The following is a 17,449-nucleotide window of genomic DNA, read 5'->3' as shown; positions in this document are numbered from 1 at the left end:
ACGATCTAGCTTCAAATCACAAAGAACTGAACCCTGCAACCTTAGCACCACGTCTCCTCTGGTTATCAACCGACGCTGCACGGTTGACCTCACCAAGAAGGCTAATCCTTGCCTGCGAATCGAAGAACACATGCAAGAACAAGAAAGAATGCAACCAATTTGTAGATGAATGATTTATCTCATGAGTTGGGGTCTCACAAACCAATAAAACGGCGAAACTGTTCTTGACAGAATAATCTAAGCAAAACCCAAACCCTAATGTAGGTGGCGGCTACTGATTATATAGCCTAAGGGATGTCTAAGGACCCCTCTTCACGTCCATAAGGTGCCCTAACATATTACGAGGCCCAATAACCCAAAAGACGGCGACGCAGCGCCCTAACAGATTCTAGACGTCAACTTGTTTTGACGATTCCAATTGACTCGATTGAATTTGGGCCTCCAACCAAAGCCATTGGTAAGCTTATGAAATTATCTTTCTATCCATATGTGGATCATCAAAAATGGAGTCCAGATGTGTCATGGGCGTCCGTTTTACTATATGCTGGTCGTGGAGTCCGAGATGGACTCGAACTTGATATGGATTGGGCCTCTGACTTGGCTTGAACGACCTTGCTGACCTTCTAAGGTGGGGCCAAGGAGGAGGACATCCAAGGGATCTCTTAGTGGCTTCTCCTTCTCCTTGGGATGTGCTCCCACTTGGGTCAATGTTCCAAGAATAAAAAACATGTCCATGGTGATAAAGTAGCTCTCGGCAGAAACAACGATAGATATAATAATAATTTGAAGGCCTTGCCAATATGATATCAAAGTGGGACCAGATCTATTTGAAAGCTTATCAACCAAGTTTTCCATCAAGTGCTTATTGACCTCAATCTCATTTCGGAGGGATGAGTTATGGCCTTTCCAATAAAGCACTATCGGGCCGCTACCGAAATGAAAATTTAGCTTTGATGACCTTGCACTTTGAGACACATTCGTACCTACACATAAATAATGACATGTACATGTGGAACCAAGTAAATTATATCAAAAACCATTATACAAATGTAGGAATGAACTCATCTTATAGTCAATGGTCATATTTGAAGGTGGTCATGTCCTCATCACGAAGAGTGGCTTCAGCCTCTTCTATTCTTTGCTTGAGAGACTTTTCTCTTGCCCTTGCGCGACATTCTTCAAGTTCTTTTTTTTTCTTGAAACTTGGTGTTCGAGTTTTTTAGTCTTTGTTCTTCGGCTTTACTTTTTTTTGACGCAAAAACCGTGGGGGAGTTCCCCACGGTATGACAAAACACTTTATAAAACCAAGGAGCCAGGAACAGAGTTCAGGACATACTTACAGAAGGGGGTGGGGGAGATGGAGGAGTTAGGAGGATACAGAGCAAACCGCAGGAGGGAGCAGAAAGTAAATAAAACAAAACAAAACAAAACTGAACAAGAAGGAAAATTACAAGTTATCCAGCCACAAGTTAAAAATCAGTCTTTTATCCTCATGAAACCGATGAGCTTGCAGCCGGGCTTCAGTCTTGAAGTTAAACAGCCAACTGTCAAATGTTGCCTGGACGCCGTCAAAGACCTGTCTATTCCGAACTTTCCAAAGTTCCCAGACTGCAAGAAGAAAGATTTCCATAAAAAAGGGGAGTCCTGCTTGATCCCTGGTCTGCTCGAACCTTCTTGTGATATTATCTTCAGGAGCCCAAATAATGCCAAGCCTGTTCCAGCAACTGACAGCAAAGTCACATTCAAAAAACAGGTGTTCAATTTACTCTGATTCTCTTCGACTGCAGAGAATACAGAGACAGTTTGGTTGGACATGAAAGTGCCTTCTCTCCAACATTTCTTTAGTGTTAAGCCTGTCCATAAGAATAAGCCATGCAAAGAACTTCACTCTAGGAGTAACCTTGGATTTCCAAACAAGCTTGAGCACATTGTGTGTTGGGTTAGAGATGAAGGCTAGCTTGTAAACCTTAGCAGCAGCATATTTACTGTTTCCCCAGCAGAATGACCTCTGGTCATGGGCATCAGACAAATCAAACTGCAACAACAAAACCTGTAGCTCCTCTAATTCAGCAGCAGCTACTTGGGAGATTGGGATAACAAACAGGTCATCCAGAGATTCTTCGGCTTTACTTGTTTTCAAAGGATTTTGTTCTTGAGATAAGATGTTATTGAGGCTTTGATCTTCTCCTCTTGGTGGTTCATCCTCTATTGCTCTATTGATAGCTAGCTTTCTTTCCCGGTCTTCCCATCTTAACCTTGTGGTCGTGCGAGTTTTCGAGCACACACAAATGGTGGGCGCTAAAATATTGGGTGAAAGTTTCCAAACTCCGAAGACAGTCATGCAAACATTAAGAATTGAACTCAGAACATAAGTCGCGTTCTCATTACTTGATCTGTACTAGGCCCCCGGACTTCGCCAATGTACTAAATGACTATTTTGCCCTTCATACAAATGATTACAACACTTTATTCAAGCAGGGGTGAAGTCATCTTTTTTCACATCTAGTCTTTATTTCATCAACTTCGATCTTCAAGTCTTCAGGCGATCTTGCAATCTTGACTTAGTCGACTTTCGCAAACAATCGACGAGCAAAGTCGAACATTTGTCTTCGCTTCACTTTCGTTATGTTTGCTATCCGGAAGCAAAGACGAAGTCATCTAAGCGAAGTTGAGTAGGTACTTTGGCGAAGTCAACTTTTCATCTTCGCTACAATCATATTCCTGTAAGAAAACTCTGGAACAGAAATTAGAGAGTTAGTCCATGAGAATCTTAGCTCCAAAGTTTGGGACTACTTTTCATGACTAAGTTTAATTCCTAATAATTTATGATACTAACTAAGTATCATTAGGTTCTTCATTAATTATATTTTCATTGTATATCTATTTGATGTCATAAATTTTTATAATTGTTTTCTATAATTTGGTTAAACTTAAGGTGATTTTACTCTCCAAAATTCTTAGAATAACTTATAATTTGGGATGGAGGGAGTATATGATTTTTTGTACATTGGTTAGTGTTTATTTTCAAATGTCAGTATCAATATTTGTGTTACCATTACACCAAGATAATGCGAACGACCGTTTATCTTCTCATCCCATTGTACCAAAAAAATTCTTCTCATCAATTAATTATTGTGAATAAAATACAACTTTATTGCGCAGGAAGGCGCACAAAGCGTGCTAAATTTTCTAGTTCAAATTTATACTCACCACGATCTCAAAAGAAGAATAAAACTTCATATTCCTACTCTCTTCGTTCCGAAATAGATGTCCCTATAGGATACATGCGGATCAATTTTTCGCAACTTTGACTAAGTTTAAAGAAAATAAGTGTAATATTCATATCTCTAAATAAATTTATTATAAAAATATATTCAATGATCTATCTAATGATATTAATTATGTATTATAGATATTAATAATTTTCAGTTATATTTAGTTAAAGTTAAAAGTGTTTAATTTCTCGAAAAACGATATACGAGAATGACATCTATTGTAGAACTGAGGGAGTATTCATTTTGTGTTTTAGTTAATTGTATAATTGGGCCCAGGCCTGCCTAAACTGCTTCCCCGTTCTTACCGGCCCAACCACGAACCACTCCTCCCACAGAGAAATTATCCGACGGCCTGCTCTTCCCGGAGCTCCGACGGAAGCCACCCCCAGGAATACCCACCGGCGACGGGAGGCGGCGGCCGGCGATTAGAAGCGATGGCGTTCACGATGCGAGCGGTGAAAGTGCCTCCGAACTCGGCCTCGCTGGAGGAGGCGCGGCACCGCGTCTTCGATTTCTTCAAGCAGGCATGCCGCTCCATCCCCACCGTCATGGAGATCTACAACCTCGACGACGTCGTCACGCCCTCGCAGCTCCGCTCCACCATCGCTAAGGAGATCCGCAAGAACCAGAACGTCACCAACCCCAAGGTTCCCCTTCCACCACTCTCTCTTTCTCGTTCCCCCTCTCGATTCGATCCCTAGGTCCGAGGCGAAACTTTTACATTGATTGCTTCTCCGATCTGGTCTCAGCCCGATATGAGGGGCAGTGGAATCCGACATATGTTCGGTTAATGGGTGATTGGAGTCGTTCTTGATTGCCGTGTGGACTTGTGGTGTTTAATCTGAAGACAGTTACAGTATTGTAACCTGCTAGGTTGCTACACAATGTTATAATGCTGTCTAATGGACAGAAATGTTTGGTGGGTATTTTCTTAGCATTGCGTTGTGGACACTGTCACTGTCCACCATAGTAAACTGTGAAGACATCTATCAACATGAATCCTGATAAAGGAAGCATGAATTTGATACTTTGGGTAGTCATTACTGCCTTACTGCAATTGTGTGCTTGCTATACCTCTAAATTTTGCATAAACCCAAAATTTACTTTTTTATTGTTCTGTTAGGCAGGTTAATGTGGTTATAGTTCTAGGCAGCTTGCTGATTATTGAAACATTGGAGATATTTTATGAAGTAGTTATTCCTAAAAATGATGGTAAGACATTATTTGCATCTTCTAATGAAGTTTTGTTTAGTATTGTATCATTTGATCTGTTTATCTTAGGTTTTCCTAGTTTATAGTGTCCCACCATGGGCCATGTTGTCCATCTAGAGGTGCTAAGAGTTGGAGTCTGCTGTTTTTTTGGCCTTTTGGAATGGTACTACGATTGAACTCTTTCATAATTTAGACCATTAGAGATGCAATTACGTTCCACCTTGGCCAAATTCAAGTGTTTCACTCCCAACCCAATTTGATATTTTTACAAAATATGAAATTTTCCATTATCTTATCAATTTGTGTTTCTGGGATCAAGAGTCAAGATTGACTTTGCAGGTTATAATGTGTACCCCCTCCATCCACAAAAGAATGAAATTATTGGATTTCGAGGAGTCAAACAGTTTGAACTTTGACTAAATTTATATAAAAAAGTATAAACATTTTTTATACAAAATAAGTACCACTAAATTAGTATAGAATATATTTTTTTTTCTCGAATATGCAGGAGGACTGCATATCATTGCATTAAGAGAAGAAGAGTTAGGCCAAAATAGCCAAACACAGTTTACATGCACGCGCACACACACAGCTACACCACTTGCCCATGATCACTGGGCTATAATTTTAAATTTGCACCAAAGACATATATGTTACGACCAGCTAGACCAACTCCAATCTACTGAACCGGGGGCCTAGTGGCGACCACGGCACCAAGACCTTTCGCACCTGCAAGCATCCAGAGTTCAGATTCCTCCTGTGCCAATAGGAAGGTTCTGTCCACTGTAGGGGTGATCCCATTGAACACCACATCATTCCTCGCTTTCCAAAGGGTCCATGCCCCTAAAACGACCAAGTGTTGAAACCATCTCGCACACCATTGCTCATTCGATCATTTGCTTGTTGCCAGCATAAGAAGAAATTGGTATTGTCTACTTGGGATGTGACATCTGGAATCCCAAAAAAACTCCATAGCTGATGCCAAAACTGCTGAGCGAAGACACGCCGGCAGTAGATGGTTAATCATCTCATCTTCTTGGTCACAAAGTGGGCAGTGATCTGGATGGGGAAGGCCATGGCATGCCAGCCTGTCTGCTGTCCAGCAACGGTTGTGGGCCACTAGCCATAGGAAAAACTTGCATTTCCTTGGAGCCCAGGTTTCTCAAATCAGATTACTTGGTGCAAAAAAATGGACCCCACGAAGAAGGCCTCGTAAGCTTATTTGGTGAACTTACCTGAGGCCTCAAAGCGCCATTTATGAACATCCTCAATATCTGGCTGCAACACTACTTCCTGTACCAGGTCCCAAATGTCAAGGAACTCAGATAGAACTACCACTGGATAGTGGCTTTGGATGTCTTCAAGCCAACTGTTATTTGTCGAGGCTTCCTGAACAGTTCTCTTGTTCGCTCTCCTCTTGGGGACACAAGCAAATAGGTGAGGTGCCATCACCTCAATGGAACATCCATTTAACCATCTGTCTGTCCAGAATTTTGTGTTTTCTCCATTTCCAACAACAGTAATTATAGCAGTAGCAAACAGAGACTGGGCACATGTATGAACAGGGACCAGGAAAGTCGTCCACGGCCTCCCAGGTCCTGTTTTTCCCAGCCATAGCCATCTAACCCTGAGAGCCCAGCTAAATCGCTGCAGGTCCAATATTCCAAGGCCTCCAAGTTCCTTGGGTCTACTAACCTTTGCCCATGCTATCAGACAATGCCCTCCATTGGCTTCTTTCCTACCTCGCCATAAGAAACTCCTACGTATCTTGTCCACTGCCTTTAAGAACCACTGGGGAAGGTCTAAGGCAGTAGCCATATAGATCATCATAGCAGTAAGTACGTGTTGAACTTGTATGCCCGATTCATCAATTCTGCTTTCCATCCTGGAAGTTGATCTGCAATTTTATCAATGAGTTGTTGAAGTTGCGCTTGAGTTAGCTTTTGGATAGAGAGGTAAATTTATTTGGAGACATAAATGCTAATATTATTTATTATAAACTTGGTCAAACTTGACTCGATTAATTGACTGGCACAGATACCATAATTGCATTCTTTTATGGACGAAGGGAGTACTACCTCTATCCCAGAAAGGATGCAATTCTATATTTAGTTCGAGTCAAACTATCTTAGCTTTGACTAAGCTTATAGAAAATATTATCAACATTCACGATTCCAAATAGGTATACTATGAAATATTTTACATGACAAATCTATTGATACATATTTAGTAATGATATAAACATTTTTTTATACAAATTTGGTCAATTTTAAAGTGTTTGACTTAACACTATGCTAGAGTCGTATCATTTCTGGGATGGGGGTAGTATATTGTAAATGCGATATATGTGGCTGATGCTATGTTTATGCAGGACATGAAACATGGGTAAAATGCATTGGCAGCCCTTTAACTTGTAAGACTGTGTCACCTGGTCCCTCAACTCCAAAAGTGCATTAAACTTTTTAAGTTGTTGAGGCATTCCCATACCTCTCCATCGTCATATCTCTCTCGATTCAACCACCCAGCATGGCAGATTGCACCTGCTGCTTCTGGATCTCACCTGTCTGTCTCAGCTCCACTGAGCAGCGTTGTGGCTGTGGCTCTGTAGTATTAGCAACAGCTATGACCTGCTAGCAGAGCTCATGGCAGTGGTCAAGAATTATGAAATGGCTGACTAGCCAGTGGTCTAAAGCTGAGGAGGCAATTAACGTCCACGAACACTGACTACATAGCATCATGCTTGCAGCTGCGTGCTAGACGCGCTCTCCAGCAAGGATGCAAGGTCATGGCCCCAAGGCCTGCAAGGGGCTCATTGCAGCTGCCATGCCATTGCCCTATTACATGCTTGTAACTGTTGAGTCACTAGCCGGCATGCATCGGCGACGATGCTTGGTGGCTCTAGAAATCAGGAAGGCAGCATGCATGGCCTGCATGCCGCTGCAACGGGCTCATCGCAGGTGCCACGCTGGTGCTGCTTTCGGCTTGTAACCATTGATTCGCTCACTGGCACGAATCGGCTACCATGCTTGGTGGCTCTAGAAATCAGGAAGGCAGCAAGCACGTTTGTAGCATGAGGGAGGAAGAGAACAGCTAAGTAGAAGAAAAGATCCCATCAAGGATGAGGTCGCCCCTTTCCAGGCTGCAGACACGATGCTCTCTTCACCTCGGAGGAAGTGGGACATGGCCTGCAGTACAGACGTAAAGTAAGCTCGCAGAGAACTAACTCCTTGTGGGCGCCGTCACAGGAAGGGGACACAAACCGGAATCCGCCATTGGTGCATCCTGTCAATCGGTGCAACTGTGCCAGTGCGGGGATGCATGGTGGCACACCTGCCAATGAGCAGCGACGTGTGTGGCTTGTGGTGGCTTGAGAGTGCAGAGCAACCACGAGTTTGCCAACCCGGCTTGGCTGCACGGCAGCCTTGGTGCATCTTCGTGCTTGTGGTGGCCAAGGCAGGCTCTGTAGCGGGATGATGATACCATGTCAACTTGCATGCAGGACAATGTTTTCAGGACGGCTGGTCGAGCCTGATAGCCTGGGGACTGTCCAGGACATCCAGGATGATTAATTGACCCTGGACGAGTCCCCTGTTCATCCGGGTCGTCCTCTACATATGGGGACTGATATATACCATATATATAATATTATATAGTTATATACAATATACTTCCATCCATGGTCTCAAGATTTAGCCTTCCTCTTGGGGTCTTTGGCTTCAGCAACCATTTTTGGAGAAAGTTTTGCTAGGGCCTTCTCAACAAGAGATGCAACATCTGAAGCAGCAGCAGCAGCTGCAAGGAAGAGAGGGAGGGCAGCTGGAAGCGAGGGAGGAGCAGCTGGGAACCGAAAAGGAGGAGAGGAGAGGGAGGTGCAGAACTGCAGCAATGAGGTGGCTGCTGCAGCTGGACATGAGAGGTGAGAAGAGTGTGTGTGTTCTGTTGACTTGTGTGTAAGAGGCTGAGAGAGTGAGGAGTAGGAAAGAAGAGAAACCCTAATGGGCTTGGGCCAAAACATAAGACAGCTAGCTAGGCCCAACTCAGTCCACTCTCTGGCTAGACCACATAGTCTGGACGGACGATTAATCGTGACTAGACGATGATTAATCGGACGACCAGGTTTCTGGACAGTCTGGCCGAGTCGGAGGCCCTGGTCGAGTAGCTAAGACCGTCCAGGACGATTAGTCGCGACTAATCGCGATTAATCGGACGTCCTTAAAACATTGATGCAGGAGGTGGAGGTGAAGCAATGCTGTGACAGAGGCCAACCGAGCCTGCAGCTGTGGACCATGGTGGCGATGGCAATATCATGCAGCCCACTTGCTATGAAGACCATAGATGGCATCACCAATGTGGTGGACTGTTGTATTAAGTCTCACAGCATGACGGCATGAACCTGCCGTCACAGGGACAAGTTGGGTAAGAGGTGTGTCTGAGAGCTCTCGATCTTGCCCATTACATACTTGATGAAATGCCATGTCTGACACTGTAGGGAAGAGAGATGGGATGGAAAACAATAGTCAGCATGCCATGTCAGCAGTAAGTGCACACATGAAATGGTATGGACCTAAGATGAACAACATAAAAATTTTATCAGCCTAGAAATGCACTTTCGAAGTTGATGGACCTAAATGACACACCCGCATAAGTTGAAGGGCAGCTGGGCTGGCTGTTCATTTTACTCATGAAACATGCATACTTTATTTACTCCAGGGTAGACTTTCAAAAATCAAACACTTACATGACATCTACATATATCTGATTCTGAGTCAGATAATTGTGTTTTATAATTAATGGAAATATACTACGCAAGTGATTTTAGCTCAGGATAAAAGCTTTATAACTTTGTGCAGGGCAATGTAAATGCTTGAGGGTTCCTCGGTTTTTGTAATATGTTTTCACCAGTAGTTTCTGTTATGTAGTTGAAATGTAAGGGTGCTTTGGTTTTGTTCACCTTGACCATATCGGGTAAATCATACTCATGAGTAGGGATGAAAACGGATCGGATACGGACGGATATCACTGATATCATATTTGTTTTCATATCTCTGGTCGAATTCGGATTCGAATACGGATAATGTTAACCATATCGGATAAGATAGGATTGGATGTCGACATCATAAATATACGATTTAAGTATTCGAATACGGATATAGAATCGGATGTTGAATATTCGAACTCGAATTCGAATACGGACAGATCTGAACCCCTCTAAATGAATTCGGTCTCAAATACGGTCGGAAAATATCCGTACCGTTTTCATCCCTACTCATGAGTATAATTATTTGCACCTGTTTGAATTTATAGTAATTACATATACAATCCTTTCAACTGCCATATACATTTTGTTATGCTATGTTTTGTCTCTGCTTTTGTCAGTATTACTTCCATACAAAAACTCAGCCTAACCCCTGTCACCAGATATGCACCATTTTTATATAATTTAAATGCTGACTTCAGCTTGATGAAAACTTGAAAACCATTTTGATTTAGGTCATTATCATCTCAAGGGAGTGAGCATGAAGGACAGCAAAGCTGTAACTAGTGGTATTAAATCATGATTACCGAAAGCAAGATCGTAGTATTCTCTGGTCAGTTTAGTTTTGTCATTGAGAGGGTTTTACATGGTCACAGTGCTACCCAACGCATCTACTTTGTGGTCTGCAATCTCAAATCTAACACGGATTTGAGCAACCTTTTGAATTGTTATTTACCAAGTCACAATCAATGCCCCCTATCTGTAGTTGAGTGGTGCAATGCCTTTTCCTTGGTAGCCTTCCATCACTTCTTAATGTTCGGGTGCATGCTGCTTATTTTAACCAAATGCCAAATAGAATCTGCTACCTAAAATATTTTGTCAGTGTGTTTTGCTTGTGCTAGTTTGTTACAGCATATGATTCTTGTATTATGTTGTCATTATCATAAGTAAACACTCTTTGGTGCGGATGTGTCACACGTCATTGTCCACTGCTTTTAATGTGTTTTTTCAAAGATAATTATCTGAATGTCTTCAATTTTTACATAGGATGGCACTCTAGGGTTCCTTATTTAACTAATTTTGTTTGCTTGCAGGTTATTGATATGCTTCTGTTCAACGGGATGGAGGAGCTGAACAACATAGTTGAACATGCAAAGCAGCGCCATCATGTCATTGGGCAGTATGTGATCGGCCAAGAGGGCCTGGTGCATGACCTTGGGTCAAAGGATCAAGGGAACTCCGACTTCCTGAAGAAATTCTACACAAGCAATTACTTTTGATCTGAGTTGCAGATTTCCACCATCTGGAATACTCAGGGTGGTGCTCTGAATAAGACACTGAGGACCTGCCAGCATCAGTTGTTTCACAATCCTCTGTTCAATATAATATTGCTGTTAGCTATTTGCTTTGTTGCACTTACCAAATTGATGTTTATGAGTCGATTTGATTCTACAAAGATTGAACATTCTTGAGTCCTTTCTTCTGTGAGCACTGAGCTGCATGACAGGGTTCGAAACTTCGAATGGACAAAAAAGAATGTGTTGTGGTTCTACCTTCCTCGTGTTAACATCAGATGAGTTTGTACTGTGCACTTTTCTGGAGTTTTAGCTTCTGTTTCCTAGTGGGCGAATTGGCCACAAGAAAGGACATGATATTTAAAAGTTTTTTTTTGCTATATTGTACCGGGTTGAAACTCACCCATTATTTTGTCCATTAGATTGAACTGTCCACTGCTACGAAATATTAATACTAATTTTCATTATTTGCCATTGAAAACAAAATTTTTAAAAACATGAAACACGCTAGAAATGCAAACTAGCTAAGTTACTCAAGGTGAAACCTCACAGACCAGCGCTATTGGGCCAATTTGGGCCAAATCAATGAATTGGCCCACATAAAAAAAGCTAGCAACAAAGCTAGCCCTGTTGCATCCTACTGCTGTGTGTACTCCGCAAGGAATCAAAATTGTGCCACCTTGCTAGCAGAGGAGTGGCTAGGTATTGACCCTATTAAAGCTAAGATTGGCCGCGGCAGGGGAGCTAGACCACATCATCCTAAATCACTTAGCGAGCCACGTCAACAGGCCGGCCACATCCTACAAATGCTGGCCACATGTTTACCCGTATAATATCTTTCCCCTTGGTGGATCTCCTTCCATCTGTCTTGCTTTGTTTTTTCCTTTGCTCTTGTGCGCCGCTTCCTCATCCTTGCATCCGGCGCCACCGCTGCGCCCTGCTTCGTTGTTGCTGCCATATTGTGCCTCCTTCGCTGCTTGATGGCTTTGTAGAGATTCATTCTCTATTGTGCCACTCCTCCGCCTTGCGCCGCGAAATGAGCTAGCTGAACTTAAGACCCAGCTGAATGAGTTGTTAAAGAAGGGTCTTATCCGTCCTAGTTCTTCTCCTTGGGGTTGTCCGACTATCTTTGTGAAGAAGAAGGATGAGTCCTTACAAGTCCGTACCATCTAGCAACATCTGGAAGCTGCTCAAGCTCGTCAGAAAAGTTATGCTGATAAGAGAAGGAAGCCGATTGAGTTTGCAGTCGGTGACCATGTGTATATCAAGGTGTCTCCAATGAAAGGCGTACAAAGGTTCGGAGTCAAGCGAAAGCTTGCACCTCGTTACGTGGGGCCTTATCGGATTCTCGAGAGAAAAGGGAACATAGAATACAAAGTTCAACTACCAGTTGAGCTTCGAGCTATTTTTCCTGTCTTTCACGTATCGCAATTGAAGAAATGCCTTCGTGTTCCGGAGGAATGAGTGGAAGTTCAGGATATCAAGTTAAAATCTGACTTGGTGTATGAGGAGAAACCTATAGCGGTTGTTGACCGCAAGGAGTAGGTGACTCGTAATCGGGTGGTTAAGTTCTACAAGGTGCTGTGGAGTAACCACGGGGAGGAAGATGCCACTTGGGAAACAGAGGACTATCTAAAAGAAGTTTATAAAACCTTCTTCGAATATCAGTAAGCTTCCAAATCTTGGGACGAGATTTTTGTAGGGGGGAGGGCTGTAACACCCCAGTGTTATGGTTGCATCATTCACATGCATAACATGAGCATCATCATCTTCATAAGCATATCATGATCATCAATTCCTTGGGTCATGTCATTTTATGCAAAAGTGTGATTTAACTTGCTTAAATATGCTTCCTATGCTTGTGTTTGCTTGATCCATGCTCATGTTTGTGTTCTATGCCTTGGTAAATACTTCATCCATGATTAACTCAACTTTTGGAACAATGTTCATGTTGGTCACATCTCCAAATTAAGTACCTAAGTCATACTTCCTCTTAAAAGCCCTAAAAACCTCTTTTGCTTAGGCTTTTAAAAAGTGCTTCATAAATTGTTTGCATGTCACAACTTTCTACAGCAAAGTTGTAGCAAATTTTGTAAGGAACAAAAGTTGTTTTATGGCCATCTCATGAAAATGATCACATAAAGCTCAAAAGTGGCCCACAAGAAAGATTTGGGGCTGTTTCCAACACAGAAATTTTTCTAAGTCTGGGATCACACCAGTTTGCTCGAGGGTGGTTTGATTAGCTTCCAGTTTGAAATGCAGGCCGAATCAAGCCCTGATATTGTAAGCAAAGTTGAAGTCCTCATGTAGCTCTTCAGCATGGAGCAATTAGCCAGCAAAATCATCGACCGGTTTAGGAGATAATCGATGTTCAAAATCAAGTTTCAGTCGGCTCTGTAACTGAATGGAGGCAGCGTTAGTGGGGGAGGAGCTCGCCGGTGACGCTGCGTGTTGGACCCGTGTCGTCCGTACGCTGGCGTTGGCCCCATTCGTCAGGCCATCGATGCCGTCATGGACGCCATGACACCCCTCGCTCGCCAGCACTCGTCCACTCCCTCCCTCTCTCTCTCTCTCTCGCGCGCGCGACTCCGACGGCGGAAACGCCATCGCCATTGTCGCCGAGAGCTCTGCGAGCTTCGCGCGCGCTCGTCTTCGCATCCCACCTCACCCCCGAGTGTCTCCACGTCTGCCTCGAGCCCCTCCATCTTCTCCACCCCTTGGTTGGACGAGATCTTCCCAAGGTGAGACGCATTTTGCGAGTTTGCCGTCGTCGGGTTCACGGCCGTCGCGACCCCGATTCCGGCGAACCTCGCCGCTGCTATGTCCTTCCCTTCCTTCTTCTGTCCGAGTCGTGTTAGAGTCTGCTTAGGTCTTGGTTGTGGTCCGTGCCACGCCATTCCGGCCTTGGTGCCACCGTTGTGCGGGAACACGGCCACCGCACCGTCGCACTCACCGCCGACGAGCACCCCGCACGTGAGCAGACTCACCGCAGCCATTAGGGTTAGGCGTTTCTACCTAGAAAGCTCCGCACTGTCTCAATGGTGCTTAAGCCGCCCTTCCCCGACGCTCTACCAGTCGGAGATGGCCGGCGTAAGCCGAGGTAGCTCCGCCGTGCCGCTATGGCCGACGGCGACCCCTCTCCGTCGCTCTAACCCTAGGGTCACCTACCTCTATCGATGCAGAATCACTCCAGGAGCACGTTGGTGCACTTGGATCCGCTGGAGAAGCTCACCGTCGGCGAGCATTCGCCGGCGAGTGTGTCCTTTGTTCTCTGAGTCGCTGACGCGCGGGACCCGCTGTCAGTGACACATCGTTTCCCTCTCTTTTATTTAATTTCCAGATTTCTTGCAATCTTGAAAAAATCATATCTCCAGTTTCTGAGCTCCAAAATTTGTCAAACAAATTTTGTGTTGATCCATGGGATGGCTAGTTTTATATAATATGCACCATGTTTTCTGGGAATAATAATTGTTATGATTTAATCTTGTTATTTAAGTGTAAATTCATATCTTTTGGTATACTGCTCCAACTGCTATGAAAATTTTATGGTAGACTCTGAGTGATATGAGAATGCTATGATAAATATTTCATGATTTTTGGAGTACTGTATCTTTGATATGTAATTTCTGTTTTTGATATGGCTTGTTTCCATATTTAAATCATAATAAATGTGTGATGCTTATGCTGGTGTTCTACCTTGGTGTCAAACTTGTACATAGTAATAGTAACATGCAAATAATCTGAAATCTGTTGTTTGACACTAGCTAAGCCATGTTTCTTAATTTATGGAATAAGCATCTTGTTATATGTTAAATACTTATCTTAAGTTTGGCATGTGCAATTGCTCTGAAAATTTTATGGTAATATCTAAATGCCATGCTTGTGCTTCTGTAACTTTTGTAGATTTTTCTGAGCACTTTTCCTGGTATCTTGTGATTATGTCCTTTTATGGAATTAAATTAATAAATGCCTTGTTATTAAATTTTTAGTGGTCAACATGTGATGTTCTGGTAACCTTAGGCTATGTTTGTGCTTGTAAGCCAATTGATTGGCACTAAATATGTTTTGGCTATGTCATCAAATAATTAATTAAAGGTTCATAAGCTGTTCTGGACAGCAAGGGAGTAATCTAACCTTTGCTGGATGATAACTTTGTTTTCTGGAATACTTGTCTAAATCAAAGATGTTGTAAACTTTATGAACTAGCTGTAGTTCAAATTTGGGGTCTTTTGGTCTAGTAGTTTAAAAGTTATGGCTCTTCCAAGTTGGGTTTCAGAAATAGGTGTTCTCTGTTTTTCTGGGACAGAACCTGGAACTTTGTTTAATTGACCTATTTAACTTGTGAATCTTGCTGTGATGTCTAAAGATAAAATGTAGACAATTTCATAAGCTTTCCAGAATGTCCTCATTCATGTTTGTTGGATCTGCATAGCAATAGTTATGAATTGTTCTTGAGCTGCACTGTTATGTGATGATTGCTGTTTTGGTTTGACTTGCTAAATCTTGCTAAGTTAGTTAGTTATCTTGTGTAAGCTTGTTATGGGAGTTACTCCGTAAATGAGTGTCCTGTGAAGTTCTAACTATGTTATCAAGCATGCATCCTCATCTAGTATGTACACATTTCTTACTCATCGTGCATGCAATAGGTGCACCGGAAACGACAACTTCGTTCGAGCTCCAGGTGAACCCCGAAGCTCAGGAGATCAATCCAGAAGCGGAGGTCCAGCTAGCCGAACAAGAGGAGCCCGAAAAGGAGGTCGAGTACCCTAATCACGAGCCAGCCTCGTTCGTGAAAGGCAAGCCCCTGAGCATCTTAAGTCTCTCACTTTAATTTCAAAAGCTTACTTGAATATGTTATATCTATTGATGCATTACGTATAGGAGTTGTGATGAAAATCCTTGCTGCATTATACTCTTTTCTCTTGTCCAGATATCTTACCACTACCTGGTTGTAGAGTTAGGATCGAGTAGCTGCTTAGCCATGCTTTAGTCGGTAGAAGTCAGATGATATCCTGTCACCTGTGCGGAATAGGGTTGTGTCAGATCACGATTGACTATATGTGCTATCGTGGAAATAACCTGATTAAAACGACTTAAGCCGGGCGGAGTTTTGCAAGATTGTAGTAACTCCGTCTGTGGCAGCTAAGGACCGATCGTTGTACGTCCTCTTGTCATGTTGAACGCATGCCTGACACTTAGTTGGCCGGATAACTCGTTCCGACCGCGAAGCCTAGTAGTGTGACTCAGGCCGAAAGACCGGCAAGTATAAAGTGCGCACTACCGGAGGAAGTGCAGTGTGCGGGGGACCATTGGCGTAAGACCAAAGGCAGGTGAGTTAAAAGTCCTGACCTCCCTGGCAGAGTAGTAGCTGTAACACCCTAGGTGTTAAGCATGCACTTAGTCTCATAAAACATTCATAAGCATTCTCATCAAGCATGGCATGAGCATCACATCCCATGAGCACAATAATAATTCAAGTGTGATTTTATGTGTGCTTTATTTCAGGTGAATTAAATATGTTAAAAATATAATGCTTGCTTCTAAAAATGTGAAATATTCAAATTAGATTGATGTGTGTGTAAGAATTAAGGGTAATTTTGTGGAATTTTTTGGAGCTATGGAATTCGAGAAATGGAATTTATGTAAAAATCTCTAAAATGAATTTATTTAAAACCTAGAACTAGTTTTAATCTGTGATTCAAATTCTATTGGGAATTTGGCTTTGCTTATTAAAACAAAGTTGTAGGGTTTTTGTTTTGGAACAACTTTTATTTTGGGAGAAAAAAGTGAAAATGATTTTTAAATAGTCCAAATAAATTTAGAAATAATTTGAGAAAAGAAATTAAAAAAAAGAGAAAGGGGACAAGCGCTGCTGGGCCGACCCGCCTCCCTTTCGGCCCAGCCAGGCAGCGCGGCCCGCTTCCCCTCCCCTCTCTCTCCCGCGCGCGGCGCCCGCCTCGCTCCACCCGGCGCCGGTCACGTGGCGGCCGTACGCCGGCGTTGTGGACGCGCCGCGGCCGACCCGCCTTCACCTGGTCGGGACGCCGCCCCGCGCCCCCAGGCCACTCCATTCTGTCCCCGCTCCTCTCTCTTCTTCCTCCGCTCGCGAACGCAACCGCAGCCGTAGGAGCTCCGCCGCAGCGCCATCGCCGGAGAAGCTCCGCTGCTCACCGCCGGCCACTCTAGTGCCCCAACCTCGACGCCAAGACCACCATCGCACTCGCCTTCGTCGCGGTAAGCTTTTGCGCACGCTCTACCGAGGTGAGAGACTCTCGTTCGCCGTAAATCGCTCACCGGAGTTGCTCCGACCTCGCCGGAGAGCTCCGCCGCGTCGAACCTCGCTCGTTTCTGCCTCGTTTCGCTTGCTGTTTGGCGCGTTAGGTCCGTAGTTCGACAGGGAAGCTCGGAGGAGCACTAGCGCGTGTTCTACCGCACCGGAGCAGCCTGGCCACGGCGAGCAGCGCCGCCGTGTCGCCATGCATGCTCGCGAGGGTGCTCCGGTCACCCTCCGGCCGATCCAAGGGCACCCTTGGGTGCGCCTCGCTGCGGGGAGCACGATGGTGCTCACCCCGTGGCCGGGGACCTCACCGCCGGCTCACCCCGTGGCCGGGGACCATCCGCTCGTCGGAGGTGCCCTCCCTCTCGGTCACACTGACCAGTGGGGTCAGGGGCCCACTGGCAGTCGCAGGGGG

The 17,449-nt window shown here is 44.0% G+C and overlaps 1 protein-coding gene across 1 annotated transcript; it reads left to right on the top strand.

Annotated features, from left to right (window-relative positions):
* LOC8069571 (NADH dehydrogenase [ubiquinone] 1 alpha subcomplex subunit 6) lies at positions 3,550–11,123 on the top strand. The gene is made up of 2 exons (XM_002457838.2): positions 3,550–3,922; positions 10,557–11,123. The coding sequence occupies exons 1-2, from the start codon at positions 3,710–3,712 to the stop codon at positions 10,740–10,742; spliced, it is 399 nt and encodes a 132-aa protein (XP_002457883.1). The 5' UTR covers positions 3,550–3,709; the 3' UTR covers positions 10,743–11,123.

This window comes from Sorghum bicolor, chromosome 3 (genome assembly GCF_000003195.3).
Source record: "Sorghum bicolor cultivar BTx623 chromosome 3, Sorghum_bicolor_NCBIv3, whole genome shotgun sequence".
NCBI lineage: Eukaryota > Viridiplantae > Streptophyta > Magnoliopsida > Poales > Poaceae > Sorghum > Sorghum bicolor.
The sequence above is the reverse complement of the archived record's forward strand: the minus strand, read 5'-3'. Positions and strand labels throughout refer to the sequence as shown.

Excerpts from the sequence above, each read along its gene's own strand:
- LOC8069571 (XM_002457838.2), top strand. The coding sequence starts at position 3,710 with ATGGCGTTCACGATGCGAGCGGTGAAAGTGCCTCCGAACTCGGCCTCG. Across the intron at positions 3,923-10,556 it reads AGAACGTCACCAACCCCAAG|GTTATTGATATGCTTCTGTT; the intron begins GTTCCCCTTCCA and ends GTTTGCTTGCAG.